Source organism: Prionailurus bengalensis, chromosome B3, assembly GCF_016509475.1.
Source record: "Prionailurus bengalensis isolate Pbe53 chromosome B3, Fcat_Pben_1.1_paternal_pri, whole genome shotgun sequence".
Classification (NCBI taxonomy): Eukaryota; Metazoa; Chordata; class Mammalia; order Carnivora; family Felidae; genus Prionailurus; species Prionailurus bengalensis.
The window spans coordinates 1,252,122-1,268,235 of record NC_057355.1 but is presented as its reverse complement, the minus strand read 5'-3'; the positions used below and the strand labels follow the sequence as shown (position 1 = coordinate 1,268,235).

The 16,114-nt window shown below is 53.8% G+C and overlaps 1 protein-coding gene across 2 annotated transcripts in view; it reads right to left on the bottom strand.

Annotated features, from left to right (window-relative positions):
• TMED3 (transmembrane p24 trafficking protein 3) overlaps nucleotides 1-16,114 on the bottom strand; it is a 94,718-nt gene that overhangs the window by 68,018 nt on the left and 10,586 nt on the right. The window contains exon 3 of one of the 2 annotated variants that reach the window (XM_043553860.1): nucleotides 8,389-8,900. The exons of the other annotated variant lie outside the window; for it this stretch is intronic. Coding sequence (XP_043409795.1) covers nucleotides 8,637-8,900 — 264 coding nt within the window. The 3' untranslated portion in view covers nucleotides 8,389-8,636. Of the gene's footprint in view, nucleotides 1-8,388; nucleotides 8,901-16,114 lie in introns of those variants that run through there. 2 annotated transcript variants of the gene reach the window in all.

Below are 16,114 nucleotides of genomic sequence, written 5' to 3'. Positions count from 1 at the left end.
ACTAACTCTGTGTCCCTCCCTCCCAGGTGACGGCTGCCTGGCCCTGTTGTGCTGGTGTGACCCTGGACTTTGCCAGGTGCCGGCCAAGACCCATTTCGTGGAAGACACCTCCAGGCCTCCACCCACGTCCCCCACCTGGAGGGAAGGACGGCTCCAGGACCCAGGAGCCGGGGGGGGGGGGGCAGCGAGCCTGCCCCCAGCCCCACTCCAACAGCGCATGTCTGCTAGAGCCCTCTTCGCGGCTGCCGCCATTCACACCAGGACCCTCCCGTGCCACGTTTCTGCCAGCCACTGTCCCCATCAGCAGCGCTGACCCAGATCCGTCACGGTCGCTGACAGATTCCAAAAGCTGCTGATGCCACCCCGCCACTCCCGGGTAACAGGTGAAAGTCGGGTCCAGCTCTGTGTATTTTTGTTTATCTTTGAATGTTTGGTATTTGGGCGTATGATTCGGGACAAGGTAAAGAACTGCAGAAACCGGGACAGCCCTGGAAAGTTGAGGACCAACGAGGGGTCCTTTCCCCTGGGACATACTGTATTATTGACACCCCCTCTCAGCCGCCTGGACCTGGGGATTCAAGCCAGGAGGCTGGACCCAATTATTTGTGGAGGAACTTGGCAACCCGGCAGATTTTACTTTTGTCTTCTTTGTGACAAACACAGAAATGAAAGCGATAATGTCATTTGACCATCGCTAAATATCGTTAATGTCCGCAAAGACCATCCCTATTTCCTTCTCCAGGACCAAGAGCCACTCGGGGCTTTTCCCAAGCGTGGTCCCCACGCCAATCACCGTGCATTGGGTCCATTGTGAATATCGAGGTGCGTGGCCTGTTCTGCAGAGAATTACACCTGCTGAGGGGCGGCCCCCCTCCTGTGGAGAGAGGTGCGGCCATGCGCCACCCGGTCCCTCGGAATGAGCACAAAGCACAGGTTTTATCGGGGAAACACACGAGCCAGGGTGATGAGGCACGCAGGCCCCTGCACTGCCCTCATCCGTGGAGAAACGCAGAGGGGCAGGCCCTCCCTCCGCTACCCCCACGACGCGGAGCCCATGAGCGAGTGCCACGCGGCCTGAGTTTAGACACCAGATGCTGGAACGCGGTAGACACTTTGGGAGGCGGCATTCTGGCTGCAGAGTTCAGGAGCCTCTAGTCCCATGGGAACCCTGTGCCCGGCCTCTCTCCCCCGGGGGCAGATGACATTTGTCCCAGGCAGACTTCCAGGCACCTGATGAGGACCCCTGCCTGGGGTCACCGCCGAACGATTCTGCAATACAGATCCACCCCCCGCCTCTCCTTTGCACAAATGTTCAAGAGCCAGTTTGTCTGAGGGAACACATAAATCGGGGTCAAGGCTGGTTCCGTGCTTCCTGAAAACTGACCCAGCCACCATTACTGTCTGCACCCAGCCCGGGCGTTACCATCCTGCGGGTGCAAACACAGTCACTTGGAGATTAGCGAAAGGGGAAAAATGCATGGAAAGAAAGAAAGAGAGAGAGAGAGAGAGGGAGGGAGGAAGGAAGAGAAAAGGTCAGCCCATGAAATGCACAAAGGGGTGCTGGACTGCCAAATGCGGGGGGCCCCGGGGCTCCGTGCTCAGTCACACGGCCGACGGGATATTAATCATCACCTCGGACCGTCAAGTGATGGAAGCCAGCCGAGGGCTCTGCTCCTACAAGCCATGTGGCTGCCACTGGGTGCTCAGCTTTGGGGATCTCAGTGACCAGGCTTCCGGAAGGCACAGACGAGAGGACGGGGGTCGGGGTGCGGAACGGGCGGATGCGCCTTTGCTTCACGTTAAAACTGCGGAAAACGGAGACCTGCTTTCTCCAGTACGGTTCCTACCGCCCAGCTGCAAACACCTCAGTGCTTTGGTACGATCTTCACCCTCAGGAGGGCTGAATCACGTCCAGGTATTTCTTGGCTTCTGTATTTTGTGAATGACCTTCTTCTGACTTTTCCTGACAGCTTTCGCTTCGAGGTCTTTAAAAAGCAGATTGTAAACATTCCTTATGAACGAAGGTATCGGCCATTGCTTCGTGACGCTGTGGGCAGGCAGCTTTTCCCGGTATGCTGCTTGTCGTTTGTGGTATTTGACTTACAAAAGGTGCAAAACTTACGAGTTGGCTCGATCAGTCTTTTCTCTTAGAATTCCTACCTTTTTTATGGTTAGAAAGCCCTTCCTAAAATAAAAGTTACATAAATGATAACTGTATTCCTTTCTAGTGATTTTATGGGTTTGCTGGGGTTTTCTTTCTTTCTTTCTTTCTTTCTTTCTTTCTTTTCTTTCCTTTTCTTTTTTTTTTTTTTTTTTTTTTTTAGCATTCAAATCCACCTGGAATTTATGCTGAGCTATGGCAGGTATGAGACACAAAATCCAGCCATGTGATCTGTGATCAGTGATCTGATCAAACGTGTTTCTGACCAGTGCGGCCTGCCCCATGAGCTGTCCTGTGCACCTGCCCCCGAATCCAGACTGTTTCGTTGACCAGTCGGCACCCGGCCACACGGTTTTCAGCCTGTAACTCTGAGACAGTAGATTATGTGACAACACACATTCTCCCTCTTTTTTAAATGTCCACAACTATTCACACACATAAATCAATCTTCTGTGTTAACTTTAAATAGTTTGGTAAAGTCCCCCCAAAACCTCCCATTGCCATTATATTCAATGCGTTCACCAATTCTGACAAGTTGAGTGGTTTGCTGTATCCCGTTTGCTCTCCAGGAATTAGAAATCGTGTAAAAACTATAAATATAAATATAAATCATGTAAACTAAGCCAGAGTTCATGACGTCAGCAAACTTTTGTTCTCCTTCTCACTGACCCCAAACGGAATTTTGTTAATTCCTACAGTTATCTTATCTTCAGATAATGAGATCTTTTACTAATTACGTGACGCAAGCGGTTAACGCTTGTGATTGAGTTTGCCGTATTTATGTGATAACCTGGCTCGTTCTGAAATCTCATGTTCCTTCTAAGGCTTTCACTTGAGATAACTCGGGACCAGCAGCTCAATAGCGAGGGGGGCACAGTACGTGTAGGTCATAACATCGAACGTTATCTGGTTTACAATTTAAAATGAGATGCTTTCGGCGGAGTTACCTCAACTCGTTCTCACAGAATTACGAGAGACAAAACTCGGTGTCCTCCTATTCTAGATAGAAGGAGCTCGGGCAGGGCAGACCTGAGTCTCCCCGATCCACACCGCTGGCGGGTGGCGGAGGTGGAGCCTGATGCAGGGACTGGATAAAAACATCAGCTGCATGTAGCATGGGGGACAGTACGCGCGAATTCGTGCGACCCGGGACGACACCGGCCTACCCAGCGCTCCCTCAGTCTCCCACCTCACGGCACACACAGGAAGTGACATCATCACACGGCACACGGGTCAGGTGCACAGAGCTGAGGGTGCTGCCTCCTGCGGACACCCGTGTCGCAGGACACCCGGAACCCACGTGGAACCCTGTGGGTGCGACGCTCGGATTGCATGCCGTGGAAGGAAATCCAGGGTGCAGCGTCAGGCCACAGTATACGGCTGCGAGTGTGAGCAGTGAGCCCTCATCACAGAACCCGAAAAGTCAAACGGCCTCATTACAGAACCCGGAGCGTCAAATACCCACAGCGGTAGGTGTTAATTCCCCTTTTCTTTTGCCCTTGAGTCTACACAGAACTGAGTCTACACAGAACTCTTTCTTGTGCTTCGGCAACATCCCGTTGGTAGTTAGAGACAGAAACTAGGTGACCCCAGAAGCTGCCGTTTACCAACCTAAACAGCCCTGCTTCCTCCGACAGCGTGATCAAGGGTACCCATGCAAACCCGGCGCTCTAACACATGGTTAACATGGCTCAGGTCCCGTCCCCTGTTCCGTGTGGCGCCCACCCAGCGCCCAGCCCCAGCCCAACAGTCCTGTGAATTTCTGAGCGGATTCGAATCCCCAGATACCTGGGGGCGGGGAGGCGGGGGGCTCACTGTGGATGCTGCTCTTGGCCATCCTTCCCTCAGCTCTCGTCCACCCACCGTGACCCACCTGGATTCCCATCCTACCGCCGTCTCCACCACGTCCCGTCTAAGTGTGCAAATGCACGCACAGCCTGTTCCTGTTCTGAACTGCATTGTTTTCTCCTTCTGGCTACACAAGCTTCCTCCTCTACCTGGTCTCTCCTCCCGGGCAGAATCCAATTTGTCCGAGTGTCTCACGGGGTGTCCGGAGCAGTCGCTCTGACATATAAGGTCAAGGGCATCGCTCTCGTGTCCCCCCCATTACACCCCTAGTAAATGCAGGGACGCTGTGCTGTCCGCACAAGGCAGGAAGAAAAGGCCCTCCTGGGTGCAAATCAGAGCAGCCGCTGCGGAAACCAGTGCAGAGGGTCCTGAAAAATTAAAAAATAGAACTACCCTATGACCTAGTCATTCCATTTCTGAGTGTTTACGTGAAGAACACGAAAATATTAATTCAAAAAGAGAAAAGCACCCCTCTGTTTCCAGCAGCGTTGTTTACAGTAGCCGAGACGTGGAAGCACCCACGTGTCCATCAACTGACGAACAGACAAAGAAGATACGCTATATACACGCACTAGAATTCTACTCGGCCATAAAAAGGAATGAGGTCCTGCCATTTGCAACGACGTGGATGCACCTAGAGAGTGTAACGCTAAGTGAAGTAAGTCTGAGAAAGACAAATACCGTATGATTTCACTCAAATGTGGAATCTGTAAAACAGACGAGCAAACAAGGCTCCCCTGCCAGAGGGGAGGGGTGGGGGGATGGGCAAAATACGCGAAGGGGATGAAGAGGCGTAACCGTCCAGTCATAAAATAAATAAGTCGCGGGGGTGAAAAATACAGCACAGGGAATAGAGTCAACATTATAGTAACATTGTATGGTGACAGGTGGTTTGGGGAGCATTTCGTGTCGTGTGGGATTGTTGAATCACTGTGTTGCACACCCAAAACTAATATAACATTGTGTGTCACTATACTTCAATTAAAAATAACAGGGGCACCTGGGTGGCCCAGTCAGTTAAGCGTCTGACTTGGGCTCAGGTCACAATCTCACAGTCCGTGAGTTTGAGCCCCACGTCGAGCTCTGTGCTGACAGCTTGGAGCCTGGAACCTGCCTTTGATTCTGTGTCTCCCTCTCTCTCTACCCCTTCCCCGCTCATGCTCGGTCTCTCAAAACTAAATAAACATTAGAAAATATATATAAAAAGTCTATTGCATTTTCTCAAACATTCAGCTAGTTAATCCATACAAACACAGCTATGACGTGGGCAGCAGATACTTCCCCAAAAACCCCAGTCGGAAAAGGTTAAAGACGGGCTCAGAGAAGGGGCGATGAGCCAGGCAGGTGAGGGTCAAGGCCAGCTCCCTGAAGCTGATCTTCTTGATGACACACACCTGCCGGGACCCCACCCCAGACCCTGAGCCCAAACCAAGGAGGGGGATGGCTGGCATCTCCTCTCGTGACATCAAACCTGGCCGTCCCCGTGGCGAGGATCGGAGTGTGCTAGCCTCCCAGTGCGGGACACTGGAGTGGTCAAGCCAGGTCAAAGAACGGGTGCCGGTGGTGGGGGGCATCTGGTTTGAGCCTCTGGTACCCCCAGGACTGGAGTCCGGCCCCTGATGGCAAACGGGTTTTCTGGGACCCTGAAAACCTTCCTTCTGGCTTGAGCCACACGGGTGAGCTGGTGTGGCATTCTCTTGCATAGAACCCACGTCCCCAGCCAGGCCAGCCACCTCACCAACGTACCACCTGGGTCCTGGGCTGCAGGTGACCCTCCCAAGACCCCGGTGTGGCCAGCCCACCACCTCCCAATTTAGGGATTAGCCCATAGGCACCCACAGGCAGCTGTCTGCACACCGGCGAGCTGTGTCTTCACGGAGAAGCTGAATAATCCCAGCAGGTATATCACGGCTGACTTCCTGGTCTCAACGTACATTGTTTACTTAGTTGATATAAATTCCAGCTCGTTTCAGAGGACCCTGGGGTGCTCGGCAATGGGCTACTGGCAGAGGCTGACTGCCTGTATCGCTGGTAACAAGGAGGTACGAGGCCCGGGGCGGGGGGCGCGAAGGAAGCAATACCATCCTGGTCCCTGTCCTGGCCCATCGCAGCCTTGGCTGTTCGAGTAAGAAAGTGACTCGTGGACGGAGGTTACGAAATGTGTGCCGTGGCCTCTCCACCCCGACGTAAGTCCTTCCCACAGAAAGACCAGAATGAACCAAAGTAAAGCCAGGGAGCAGAGCTCTGGTCTCCACAGGGACGGTGCTGTGTGCAGTCTCCTTTCCCTGCTCCCGTCCTGCCCCTGTAGTGGGCGGTGAGAGGGTCTGGGGCTTCCTGCAAGGAGACCCCCTTCCCTTCCTGTGCCTTCCCTTGAGTGTGTCTTTCTCTTCTTGTCGCTGGAGTGCATTTACAGGGAATGTGAAGCCAGGAGTAACAGGCCAAGAGGCCAGCTGGCTTGCTCTTAGCCACAGCTGAGGGCCGGCCACTGGCTGTCAGAGTGTCCACGGGGAGCCACGTGGTCCAAGCTTCATGCCCAGGTCTTATGTGGCAGGGAACGGGAATGTCCCGGGCCTACCCTCTGTGCAGAAATCTTCCCTAGGGTCTGACTGGCTGGCGTCACCGCACTCGAGGAGGCTGCTGGTCAAGGGGACAGGGTCTTCTGGCCATTTCTCTCTCCCTCTCTCTCCCTGCTTCCCTCTCCCACCCTTCTCTGACCAAGAACAACCAAATCGTAACTTTCATTTTTGGGACAGAAATGAATGGCAACACTGGGGCCTTTGTATCAGGCAAACGAACAGTTTCACACATTCCTACCGTCTGAGAAGCCAAGAGCCCCAACCCCTGAAATTCTGGAAAACACATCCCAGCTGTCACGAGGGTTCCTCTCCCAAGGTTGGGTTCTTCACGGTGGCTTCAGGCTTGAGCAGGGGAAACGGAGGGGCCGGCCCACCGTCTGCGGTACCAAACACAAGCTTCCAAATGAGATTCCTAATCCTCCAGGCGAGGATCTGTGAGAAAGCCGGGTCACTCCTTCTCCCAGAGAGGTTGGCAGCTGCACCACGGGAAGAACCAGGTGACAATGTGCGGATCTGGGGGTGGATGAAAGTGAGGCAGTGGCCTCATCGGGCTTTGCTTAAGGTAGTGATTTGACTTCTTCCTCTTCTAGATTTTATCCTGTTACGCAATAATGTGTTCACTTTATAAAAGCAAAACTCAACACCCGAAAAACAAGTAATCCGGCAAAGAAATGGGCAAAAGACATGAACAGACACTTCTCCAAAGAAGACATCCAGATGGCCAACCAACACATGAAAAAATGCTCAACATCACTCATCATCAGGGAAATACAAATCAAAACCACACTGAGATACCACCTCACACCAGTCAGAGTGGCCAAAATTAACAACTCAGGAAACAACAGATGTTGGCTAGGGTGCAGAGAAACGGAACCCTCTTCCACTGTTGGTGGGAATGCAAACTGGTGCAGTCGCTCTGGAACAGTGTGGAGGTTCCTCAAAAAATTAAAAATAGAACTACCCTACAACCCAGCAATTGCACTACTATTTATCCAAGGGATACAGGAGTGCTGACTCGAAGGGGCACATGCCCCCCAACGTTTGCAGCCCTTTCAACAGTAGCCAAAGTACAGAAAGAGCCTACATGTCCATCAATGGATGAATAGATAAAGAAGAGGTGATTTATGTATGCAACGGAATACTATTCGGCAACGAGAAAGAATGAAATCCTGCCATTTGTAGCCATGTGGATGGAACTGGAGGGTATTATGCTAAGTGAGATATGTCAGGCAGAGAAAGACAGACATCATATGTTTTCACTCATATGTGGATCCTGAGAAACTTAACAGAAGACCATGGGGGGAAGGGAAGGGGAAAAAATAGTTTCAAACAGAGAGGGAGGCAAACCATAAGAGACTCTTAAATACAGAGAACAAACTGAGGGTTGATGGGAAGGGCAGGGTAAATGGGAAAATGGGAGATGGGCACTGAGGAGGGCACCTGTCGGGATGAGTACTGGGTGTTGCATGTAAGCGATGAATCATGGGAATCTACTCCCGAAGCCAAGAGCACACTGTATATACTGTATGTTAGCTAACGTGACAGTAAGTTATATTTAAAAAATAAATTAAATTTAATTAGTTAATTAATAAAAATAGAAGACGTAGATGAGGAAAACACAACACAAGATCTCTAAATGACACGTGATCTGCCATCGAGAAACACGGTGCTGTCTTGAGGATATTCTCTCTGGATTTTCATCTTTGCAAAAATGTGTGTGTGCACTTTGAGCCCCAAATGGGACCACGTTTTGAAACCTTCTTTTTGGCTGTTTATAAAATTATTTTCTTCATAAAGCTCCTGCACATTTTAAAAAGCTTTTTCCTCCGGCAGTAAAATAGGTAAAATTTTTGTCGTTACGGTAATTGGGAATCTTTACCATTACGTTTTCGAAACAGCTCTCCTCGCTTTGTAAGAAAGTATCGGTTTTGTATATATTTTTAAATAGTCCACTTACTATTATTAGTTCTAATAGATTTTTAGTTAATTACCTTGGGTTTTCCACACTTTGTTTCTTCTAAAACCATGGCTTTTCCTTTCTTTCCTTGGGCTTAAGTGCAGGAAGAAAAATCAGCTCTCAAAAGGAGTGCTGACACATTAGGGAACGTCTCACGCACTCCCCCGCTCCCGTGCATCTGGGATGGTACTGATTTGGGACTGACCACAGGACGTCCTACATTCCGGTGCCGGGCAGAGTCTGTCTCCTGAAAAATGGCTGGACCCGCGGCTGGTGAGCGAGGCTGGAATGTTCGGCAGAGATCGGGGCACCATGGGAACACCCACCTTCCGACCTCCCGGAGTGCCGTCTGGAGAGTCTGGGAACAGGGTGAAACCAGGTCCTGAGAAGGTCTATCGTCAGAAAATGGGATCAGTGGTCTGAGCCACATAACTGTGTCCAGGATGTGTATTTTTAAATCAATTTCCCATTTCAGTCTATGAAGTATATTTCCGGGGGAAGAGAGGACAAGTAATCTATTTTGAAGCTCTACTTATTAAAGATTTTTCTCCCGTCTTTTCAACAAGCAGATACGGAATCGGGAACTAATCCTGGAACGTGTCAGGGATTTGGTGTGAACAAAAAAGGCACTTCTCTGCTCTGACCCTCTCAGCCCCTGCACGTTGGTGGTCTGCAGGATCAGACCTGCTTTTCAACATTTATTTATTTTTGGGACAGAGAAAGACAGAGCATGAACGGGGGAGGGGCAGAGAGAGAGGGAGACACAGAATCGGAAACAGGCTCCAGGCTCTGAGCCGTCAGCCCAGAGCCCGACGCGGGGCTCGAACTCACGGACTGCGAGATGGTGACCTGGCTGAAGTTGGACGCTTAACCGACTGCGCCACCCAGGCACCCCCAGACCTGCTTTTCCATCCACACGCGCCCTATGGCCGCATCAGCACACGGCCATCCTCGCGTGTGTGAACCCCGCAGGGGCCTCTCCGGCCTGACTGCCCCGGGCACGGCCGTCAGGACCCCATCTCACTGGGTAGCTCGTAGGGACCCCAGACTCAACACGGCCAACACCGCGCCCTGGGTCTGCCCCCACGGCCCCTACCCGAAAACTCTCCTTCCCACGGGCGGGCCCACGAGAAAATGGGAAACTTTGCACCCAGTCCTACAACGTCGTGAAGCTGTCCTCGACTCCTCCCTTCTTCCTCTCCTGCCTTGGATCCACCCCGACCCCGTCCCTCCACCTGCCGAAGCCACGGCCACCTCTGCCCGGACCCCTGCCGTGGCTCCTACCCCCGCATCCAGCCACGTGGCAGCCAGATCATATCTGGAAGACAATCCAACCCAAACAGGAATGTTCCCAGCAGTTCTGTTCGAAAAAGCCCGACCCGGGAAAGAGCCCAGTGTCCCTCGGCGTGTGACTCAGTACACGTGGTACACACGTGCCACGGGGCCCTTGCCACACGGCAATCACACAGAACAGACTATGAAGACACACGGCAACCTCGGGAGTCTCTAGGGCCTTACGCGGAGTGAGAAAGGCCGATCTCGGTAAACTGCATGATTCCCTTTACGGACCACCCTCAAAATGGCAGGTAAGTGGTTGCCAGGGGTTAGGGACGGTGGAGGGAGGCAGTGGTACAAGGGGCTCCGGCGGGGAGATCTCCGTGGTGGTGGCTCCGTGGAGCTGCGTGTGGGATAGGACACGTGGCACTGATGGTTCCGGAACTTTCCGGTCATCACCTAAGACGTTACCATTGACAGAAACTGACAGGAGCGGATATCAGATCTCTCCTAAAACTACTTGTTTCGAGATTTTTTTTTTAGAAATTTTAAGTTCACAACAAAATTGAGAGGAAAACAGAGATTCCCCACATGCGTCTGCCTCCACATACACGCAGCCTCAGCATCATCAAAACACTCGCCAGCAGGACTGACTACACTTTTACCGAGGACGAGCCCACACGTACACACTGTCACCACCCCAAATCCACGGTTTACCCTGGGGTTCGCTCCCGGTGGTATTACACGGTCCAGGAGGCTAGACAAATGCTACCTGCATAAACCCACCGTCACGACCCCATGGAGTGTTTTTACTCCCACCCCGGCCACCACTGACCTTTGTGTGTTTCCACGGTTTCGCCTTTCCCAGAACGTCACGTGGCTGGGACCACATAACAGGGAGCCTTTCAGACTGGCTTCTTCCGCTCATTTCCCGCTGATGCCGAATGATATTCCGTTGTCTGGATGGACCAGAGTTTATCCATCACCCACGGAAGGGCATCTTGGCTGCTCCGAGTTTTGGCGATTACGACTAAAGCTGCTGCAGACGGTCGTGCGCAGGTTCTCGCGTGGACCCGATTTGTCTATTCCTTGGGGTTAATGCCGAGCCACGAAGGCGCTGGGTCACGTGTGGGGTTTTGTGGGAACCGCCACGCTGTGTCCCGGGGTGGCCGCACCACGTCCCCTCCAGCGACGAACGAGACTTTCTGCTCCTCCGTGTTCTCACCGGCACGGGGTGTCGTCAGGGGCTCCGGATTTGGCTGTTCTGTGCTCCTTCTGCAACTTCCCGTGAACTTACAATCATTCCAAAATAAGAACACTTAAAACTCAAAACTGCAGAAGAACAATTTGACTATGCTACCTCCGTGCTGGCTTCCCGCCTCACTTGTGCATAAAGAACGTAGTCTCACCGTGACCCAGACGGTCTCCTGAGCTGTCCCGCTAGCCCCCCTGCTCACTGGCACACCTATCGTTCTATTCCGATGTTCCCCAAACGTGCCCTGAAACTCTGCCTCAGGGCCTTTGCACTTGCTCTTCCAGCTGGAACGTTCCTGTGCAAATGCCATCTCATCAGTGAGCCTATCCTTGAACCCAGCCCCACTAATTCCTGTCTCACTCCATTACCGCACACCCCACGTCACCTGTCTTCACCGCACCATCGCGACCTGACCTCACACGTATTTACTGGGTCGTCTGTGTCGAGACTGTTCTGGAGAACGTAAACTTCGCGAGGGCAGGAAGTTTGTTTCTATGTTATTACCTCCCCAGCGCGTAGCAGTGCACAGCACATACATGTTCAATAAGTGGTCACCGAATCGATTACTCAATTGACTGGGACTGTTGTCCTTATGGTTACGAGTTGCCCCCTGAATCTCTCCCAGTCTGTCTTGGGTTCTCCTTAAAGCACGCAAACGGGTTTTACCGTGCGACAATCTAAACATCCGTGCAGCGGGACTCCCTTCTTTCTCCTTCTGGACATTGTATCATAAGTAGAAGGACCCCCTCCCAAGCCAAGGCTTCAAGTGTTTGCCTCTCTGGAAACTGCTGGGCAGGAAGCAGGAAGCAGAGAGGAGCTGCTTCTTGTCTCAAAGCTGTGAGCATCACTTCCTTTTCACGTTTGTTTTTATCCTCACGGTACCCCTTTGCCAACCCTTCCGTTCCCAAGTCTGCCGGTAACCGGGGGCTCTGGTGGTGTTTCTGACGGGCCACAGCTTGCACACGCCGCGCAGACTGTGCGAGATCTTGGCTCTGTGAGCCGGCCAATGCTTTACCTTCAAATAGGGGAGTTTACCCCCCTACCTGTGTCTGCGTGTCAGAAACACTTGAGGTTAGTTCTTTTACGCTGGTTTCACAGCTTGTATCTCTGCTTCAAAATCTGTGTAGAGGCAATGACTTCCTTGTTTTTAATATGATAATGACACGTTTGGTCACAATTTTTATCTGCCCCATGCCAACATTGTTGGTAAGTGTTTTCCATTTTCAGTCTGTTTTCCCCAGTGTTTCTTCCCTTTTATCCTGTATCCTTGGATAGACCCAGGGCTTCTCAACCCAGGCACCCCTGGCATTTTGGGGTCCACGGCTTTGCTGTGGAGGCTGCCTTTGCACTGCTGGATGCATGTTCAGTGGCATCCTGGCCCCCGCCCCCGGATGCCTCCTCCCCACTTGTGACAACCAAAAGTACGTCCAGACACTGCCAAGGGGGCAGCCCCCAAGTGTCCCCCCAGGGTCACGGTTCTCCCCGTCAAGAACCACTGGCATCGATCACGAGCTCCTGCCTCTGGTTGCTCATCCCTGAGACAGAAGGACACAAGCCTCTCGCGTGGAGATGAGCCCGTGCTGGGGCAGGCATGACGTCCCCTGTCGGCGTGTGGCGAGGGAGCAGGAGCCAACGAGCGTCCACAACCCTCTTCTCCAGCCCCCTGGGCACGGCGGGTGGCGCTCCACACGGGGTGCACCACTCTCCTCCATCCGCCTGGCGAGGGGCAGCCAGTGACCCTCCCAAAGCCTGTCCCTAAAAGCCCTCCGAGGGTGAAGCCCAACCCTCTCTTACGGTGGCCTAGACTGTTCTGCTGGCCCTCACCTGCCTCTCCATCCTCACTGCCCCTCGTGCACCTGTGTCCCCGCCCCCGCGCTCTGGCCAGCCCAAGTCCTGGCTTCCCTGAGCCATGGCCTGCCTCGAGCCTGGACCCCTGTCATCACGCGGCTCAGTGAATCCGTGGATGCACGAATGAGTAACTTTTCTAATGTGTGTTTATACTTGAGAGAGACACAAAGTGGGGGGGGGGGGAGGGGCAGAAAAAGCAGGAGACACAGAATCCGAAGCAGGATCCAGGCTCTGAGCCGTCAGCACAGAGCCCGATGCGGGGCTCGAACCCAGAAACTGTGAGATCATGACCTGAGCCGAAGTCGGACACTCAACCGACTGAGCCCCCCAGGCGCCCCAATGTTTATTTACTTATTTACTTGAGAGAGACAGAGACAGAGACAGAGACAGAGACAGAGCGGGGAAGGGGCAGAGAGAGAAGAAGACACAGAATCTGAAACAGGCTCCAGGCTCCGAGCTGTCGGCACAGAGCCCGATGCAGGGCTCGAAGTCATGAACCTCAGATCGTGAGCTGAAATCGGACACATAACAATGAGTCACCCAGGCGCCCCAGGATTTGCTTTCTTACTGATGTCATTCTGCCTCCACCTCCTCCTCCTCCTCCTCCTCCTCCACCTCCATGTCCTCCTATTCCACCTCCTCTGCCTTCTCCTCTTCCACCTCCTCCTCCTCCACCTCCTCCTCCATCTCCTCCTCTTCCACCTCCTCCTCCTCCTCCTCCTCCTCTACTTCCTCCTCCTCCTCCACCTCCTCTACCTTCTGCTCCTCCACCTCCTCCTCCTCCTCCGCCTTCTCCTCTTCCTCTGCCTCCACCTCCTCCACATCCACCTCCTCCTCCTCCACCTCCTCCTCCTCCTCCTCCTCCACCTCCTCCTCGACCTCCACCTCCTCCTCCACCTCCTTCTCCTCCTCCTCCTCCTCCACCTCCTCTGCCTTCTCCTCTTCCACCTCCTCCTCCTCCTCCTCCTCTACTTCCTCCTCCTCCTCCACCTCCTCTACCTTCTGCTCCTCCACCTCTTCCTCCTCCTCCTCCGCCTTCTCCTCTTCCTCTGCCTCCCCCTCCTCCACATCCACGTCCTCCTCCTCCATCAACTCCTCCTCCTCCTCCACTTCCTCCCACACCTCCAGCTGCACCCAAGCTACTCTCTGATGTGACCATTCGCCGCAGCAAACGTGCATCATCCCAGTTTCAAGTGGGAGAATTGAAAAGTGCCTTCGCTGGGAGGTTCTGAACGGAGGTTCTGCAGAGACACGTTTCCTTGCGCTGAGAACCAGCCCAGCCCTCAGAGCCAAGGTGAGCCTCGCTGGCGTTTCCATCCTGACCTCTTGTGGTCATTCCTCATATCGCGGCAGGCCTCAGAAAAGGAAACGCCCTGAGTGTTTCCGGGAAAAGTCATCAAGGAGCTAAACACAGCAGTTGGAGCAGCGCTGACTGGGAACAGTGTGCGTTCACGCCACTTCCCTTCGGGGACTTCACTCTCACCGCAGACGGAAGACCCCCAGCCCAGCAGTGGGTCTCCCTGAGTGGCCGCACACGGCCAGGGGCGGCTGGACCGGGGGTCCCGCCCGACTCCATGCCCGGTGCCCGGTACCTTGCTCACCGGGCTGAAGGGTGACTGTGCCTCTGCTCGAGCCCGACACCCGTCCTCCCCCGCCCGCAGACGTCAGGCTCTTTGTTCCCGGGCTCTGACTCGGGCCCGGGTTTCCACCACAGACCCCTGGGCCTCAGACCAAATACCACCTCTGGCTCTCCTGGTTTCGCCGGCTTGCATCTGGCAGACGCAGGGACTTCTCAGCGTCCGTAAGCGTGAGAGCCAGTTCTCACGGCAAACCTACGGAAAGTCCCGTCGTGTCTGTCTCCGTTTCTCATACACATACAGTCTGGGAGAAACGTCCCCCCCCTCGGTGGCACCACATTCACAAAGGACAGAATCAGCAGCTCCAGCCTGAGCCACATTCCCCTGCGACCCTTCCTCACCCCTGACCAACTACTCCTTCATCCAAAGCTTTCACCAGGAATGGGTTTTACCAAGCCATTTATCTTTCAGAGCCTCTTGAGAGAAGTAAAGAGCATCCCTCAGTTTACTCTTACTGGCCGGACAGTGCTAGCCGGACGGCTTTGGGAAAACCTGAGTAAATGATCCGTGCCTCAGTTCCCCCACTGTAAAACAGGAACGTGGAGAGTCCCCGCGTCAGAAAGCCATTTGGAGAGCTAAATGAGGGACACACACCAAGCGTCTCCCACTTGGGTTTGCTCACGGGAAGAGCGGAGAGTGATTCCTTCCACGGTGGCCGTGATTAGGATTATTTCCTAAATCCCCAGCCGCGTTAGAACAAAGGGTCCAGGAGCGCCGTGTCGGGACCCAGGGTCAAGACCAAGTACCAGAACAAGAGGTTCCTGGTGCTCTGATCGCTTGGGGAACCACAAGGGGCTCGGCAGCTGAGCCTGGACCCGGGGACGGAGGCGGACGCGTGCACGTGTCACTGTGTCACGATTATGCGTCACTCTCCTGTTGGGGGACACTTGGCCTGAACGGGGTTTTGCCAGATGCCGGGGTTGTTACCTCCTCGTCTGCTGCGTATTTTCCTGGCAAGTTTTTTTCGTCCTTTTTTGAATGTCCGCGTCTCTCCGTCTGTTAAAGGAAATGTACTTGGAGCTCACGCTTTTGTCTGAGAGTTTCTGTTTAATCGGTTACATGTCCTTTTATCTTATTTTTTACTTTTTTTTAATTTACACCCAAATTAGTTAGCATATAGCACAACAACGATTTCAGGAGTAGAGTCCTTAGTGACCCCCCCCCACCACGGCGTGTCGCGTGGCTTCGTGCGACCCTCAGGGCCCGTTTGCCCGGCCTGCGCGCTCAGGCTCCCCGGGCCTGGGAACGTGCACGACCAGAAGCCAAGGCCAGGCCCTGGTCGGCGTCTTCCCGGAGAGTCGAGGAGGGAGGAGGGCGCCCCGGACGCAGAATCGCAGCGCAGAGCAGGACCTGACAGGTTGTTCACACGGCACTTTAACCCCCCGCCCCGGGTACTAGCGGGGACACGGCAGGGAAGAGGGGACGCCCGGGGGCAGCTGGAACCCGTCTCCATCAGCCGCTCGCCAGTCGGGTCTGCCGTGCCCTCGCCCCACAGGCTCGCCGTTCGGGCCGCTGGTCCCGGCTTCCTGACCTCCGGGGGGCCCTGGTGGCCTCGGG